Source organism: Micromys minutus (genome assembly GCF_963924665.1).
Source record: "Micromys minutus genome assembly, chromosome: 10".
Taxonomy (NCBI): Eukaryota; Metazoa; Chordata; class Mammalia; order Rodentia; family Muridae; genus Micromys; species Micromys minutus.
The window spans coordinates 43,199,773-43,204,131 of record NC_137979.1 but is presented as its reverse complement, the minus strand read 5'-3'; the positions used below and the strand labels follow the sequence as shown (position 1 = coordinate 43,204,131).

The following is a 4,359-nucleotide window of genomic DNA, read 5'->3' as shown; positions in this document are numbered from 1 at the left end:
GTTTACTTGTGAGCGTGTGTATGAATGTGAACTCCTGTGTTCTGGGCAGGGAGCCGGGAATTGTGTGAAAGCCTGTGTGTCTATCTGAGACTATATGAATGTCTGTGTTTATTTGTGACTGTAATAGTGTATGCATTTGTGTACTGTCAGCTTCTAAATATGGGAATGGTGTGTTTTGGTGGAAGTATAGGAGGTGTGTGTGTGTGTGTGTGTGTTGACTCCGTATCAGGGATATTTGGAAAATAAAAGCAAACCCAGCACGAATAGAACAGGCCATCAGAAGGGCTCTGGAACACCCACTCACTACCAACCCTTATACCCTCCCAGCCATGGGGAGACAGGAAATACAGCGTCCATTGTATTTAATCCTGTTTTATTTTCCATCTTTCAGATATACAGAAAGAGGCTCGTGGAGAGGAGCTAGAATCAGCAGACAAATGCACCAGATGCAGCAGACACTAGTGGATCCTCGGGGCTCGCTAAGACCATTTAGTACAGCTACTGGGGGGTAGGTGAGAAACCACATGTTAATCTGTTCATCTGGAACCACAGTTCACAAAAACAACTTCAAAGAGGGCTTACAAAACAGTAAGATGTTACAAAGACCTTACTAGCAACATAGAAAAGGGGAGGCACATTCCAGAAAGCCACAGAGCATACTGTACAGAAGTAGACAACACACCTTCCCATAGGTAGTATTTTTTTACAGTGTTAAGAAACCCAAATTTCACCCTTTATTTTCCTTACTTTTTTTAGACCTTTTCATTTAAATAGTTTGCCCCCTTATTTGAGTTTCCAGCTTCAGTTCCCAGAATTGGGTTCTCCCTCTCTTTCCTCTTCTTCGCTTTCTCTGTCCTTCACTCTTCCTCCTCTTCATCCTCCTCCTCCGCTTCTGCCTTGTCCTGGCCAGTGGTTCCTGGGCCCGAGGTTTTGTTCTCCTTTTTCCACTTCATGCGCCGGTTCTGAAACCAGATCTTGATCTGTCTTTCGGTGAGGCAGAGCGCGTGCGCGATCTCAATGCGCCGGCGTCGAGTCAGGTAGCGATTGTAGTGAAATTCTTTCTCCAGCTCCAGGGTCTGGTAGCGTGTGTAGGTCTGACGGCCCCGCTTTCGGTCAGTTCCTACTAACAGTATTGGGGGGGGGGGGAGAGAAACAGTGTGTGAAAAACACCAAGAGAATTCAGACCTCCTTCCTAGGTGGTTTGATGTTAGTTTGAGGGCAGCAGAAAAGAAATAAATGAATCCTTTTCCCTACCATGTGCAAAAGAAACCTCCAAGCTTCTCAAGCCAAACATTTGTTTTCTTTCTTTTCTTTTCTTTCTTTGTTTTTTTTTTTTTTGTGAGTTTGTGTGTGTGTGTGTGTGTGTGTGTGTGTGTGTGTGTGTGTGTGTTTCTGTCCACAAGAGTTGTCCTGTTTTTCAAGCTGAGTCTTGCTATGTAGCCTTTGGCTCATTTCAAACTAGAAGTAATCCTCCAGATTCAACCTCGCCAACTGCCAAGTTCACAGGCCAGCCCCACCCCACCAGATAGTCTATTATCCATGAAGGATGGTTTATCTCAGCCAGGAGCTTCTAAAAAGCAGGTCTTTCCCAGGTATTCCAAAGGAGCTAGCACAGAACAAGGACAAATTAATCCTCAGTCACTCTCTGAGGTCAGAGGCTCCATGTCTAATCTTTCCCCCCCCAAAATGGTCTTTGAAGTACAGGGCTCAGAAAACCATATTAGTGTTCCTAGAGTGGAGCTCCAGGACTAGTCTGAGAAGAAAAGAAAAGAAAGAAAAAGGCCCATAGGCCAAGTCCCCACCCCAACCTGCTCTGGAATGGGGAAGAGGCAAGAACCTTATTTCCTTGGGCATTGGAACTGGTAGTCTGACAGGCACTTGCCTCCTGGTGTAAGATTCCCAGTAGGTATCAGTAAGGCCTGGCTACCTGCCTGCCTTTCTGTACAGAAAACCCAATTGTCTGAAGCAATCTTTGGGCCTCCAGGACTGCAAGGAAGAAAAGAAAGACCATGGCCTACAAGCAAGAGGAAGGTGAAGATTCCTATGGTGAGACTTAGGGTATCTGAGAACTTCTAGCATAGGCTCAGACTGGGGAGAGGCTGGTATCAGCCCTCTTGGGAAGGAGACGGGAGAGAGGAGGGGCTAAGGACCTTAATTTCAGGTCAGCTATAAACCAAGCTGAAATATTTATGGGGGGGAGGGAGGCTTTGATAAACCAACCTGAAGGTCAGTTCAATTACAAGGTAGGTAACACAAACGATGAAGGACAATAGTCAAGAACTGGTTTCCTCATGGCCCCCAACCCCATGAGTCTGGGAGTCTCTGACTGGTTTGGGTCTTCTGAGCCTTGGAGTTGGCTCCCAAGCCCATCTGTCTTGTGGAAATGAAAAAGACTTGTGAGGAAACTTTTTGAAGGGGAGCTGAGGGAAGAAAGCCTTGTATCTTATGGTTCCTAAAGCTGGGTGGCTTGCCCTCCCTAATCTTGATTTGGTTCCACCAAGTCCTAGCTCTCCCCAAGAGGAGAGTTATCTTTCTGGAGTGATAGTACCAAACCTGGCTGTTCTTCAGGGGCCCACGGAGCCCTAGGAAAGACACCCGGAAAAAGCTATGCTGTCATGCTCGCCCTTGCCGGCTTTCTAGCCCACCCTCCTAAGTCCACGGGGGCAGGAGGGGTCAGTAGACTCATGGCTCTGGGTCTCAGACTAACTCCTTCACCACTCTCTGGCTCTGAGTCCCTAGCTGGGTCCTCATCTCTTCGGTATGCCCCCCTCCTCCTGGCAGGCCTCTAGAGCCCACCTCTAATTGTCCCCATGGGAATAATGGGGGAGCGGGGTTGGCTAGAAAGGAAGGGGGAGGGGAGAATTGCTTAGCGCCACGGCCCCCTCCTTCATATCTTATCCAAGCTAGGGCTGGGGGGGGGCACACCCAGAACTAAGCTCTCAGGCAGGGAAGGGGGGAGAGAGGAGAGACCCTAATGGCTATTCTCTGCAAACCCCTGCCTTTCTAGGCAAGACAAACGGCCTCGTCTCCAGCCCGAGCCGGCGCTGCTGATAAATATTTAAAGCTAAAAGGCCCGGAGGAAGGGTTGGGGGCGCGCTGGGGGCTTTAAGCTCTGTGGCGTCGGCAAAAAGAGATCCGCCAGGGCCTGAGAGCACGGAGCAAAACTGGGAGTGGGGGCAGCGCGCGTGGTCCCAGCCCAGACTTAAATGGCGTGGCCGATCTGCTGCCGGGAGTATCCTAGACTCAGAGAAAGGTGCCCTGGCCGGAAGGGAGCCCTTCTGGGGACTGTGACCCGGACGTTGCGGCTCGGGACCGCTCAGAGCGCGGTGTTACCTGAGCTTCGCATCCAGGGGTAGATCCGGAAGTTACTCTCGGCCGCCAAGTCCGAGTCCCTCTGCTCCTTGGCGCCAGCCGCCTTGGCGGGGTCGCCCGGACACACCCCGGAGAGGTTCTGCTCAAAGGGCGCGCAGTGCATGTTGAAGGAACTCGGTTCGAGCCCGTAGCCGGCCGCATAGACGCCGGCCGCGCTCTGGCCCGCCATGCCCCCCCCGCCGGAGTACAGACCCTGCACCGAGGCGGAGAAGGGGGCGCCCGGAACTGCTCCATAGCCCGGGCGCTGGGGGTTGGAGGCAAAGGCGCAAGAAGTTTGTTCGGGGAAGGCTCCTGGAGCGAAAACCGAACTTGAGGCTGGATATTTAGAAAATAAAGCATTCGCATAATACAATGAACTCATAATTTGGCCGGATGATTTGTAGTCAGGGACGTTTTAGTGTCGGTTTTACGAGATTCCTTGATATATTACAGAATTAGAGTCCAGATTTACACCAAAAGGACCCCCTTTTTCCTCTTTGGACCACGTGACCCTGGCCCACGTGATATCCCCTCGGCCAATGATGTGACGGCCTCCCGGAGGCTCCCAGTAATGTGGAAAAAATTGTGTGGCGTTGAATTTATAAAATATGATCAATAATGAATGGGAAGGCCGAGCTCTGCGGATTGGGGCTGGGGGCTTAAGGGCCGCTGTCGACCCCCGCGGGCTGGAGGCAGCTTGCAAGCGAGATTTGGGGAGGAAGAAATTGAGTGGAAGAGAAAATAAATAACCGCTGAGAGATCCGCGTTGTCATTCCCCCACCCACTTCCCCCAGCCCGTTACAGAACGAGACAGACGCAGGGACTGAATGTTCGCAACTTGGTGGGTGCGTGCTGGCCGAATATTTATTATTTCGGGTCAATTCATCCGAGCTGCTGCTGTTCTCCCAAGAGGAGGGACGAGGCCAACCTGGCCTCCCAGTTGTCTCTTAGTGCCCCAGTTGTAGTGACTAGATGTGACCAAGGCGTCCCTACGGCAGGAATCCAACC

General features: G+C 51.1%; 1 protein-coding gene across 1 annotated transcript; it reads right to left on the bottom strand.

Annotated features, from left to right (window-relative positions):
• Positions 1 to 471: 471 nt before the first annotated feature.
• On the bottom strand, positions 472 to 3,769 carry HOXB7 (homeobox B7). Its single transcript, XM_080924118.1, has 2 exons — positions 3,334 to 3,769; positions 472 to 1,120 (listed from the first exon to the last, which is right to left on the bottom strand). Exons 1-2 carry the CDS (start codon positions 3,731 to 3,733, stop codon positions 858 to 860), a joined length of 663 nt encoding a protein of 220 aa, XP_080780244.1. The 5' UTR covers positions 3,734 to 3,769; the 3' UTR covers positions 472 to 857.
• Positions 3,770 to 4,359: the final 590 nt, after the last annotated feature.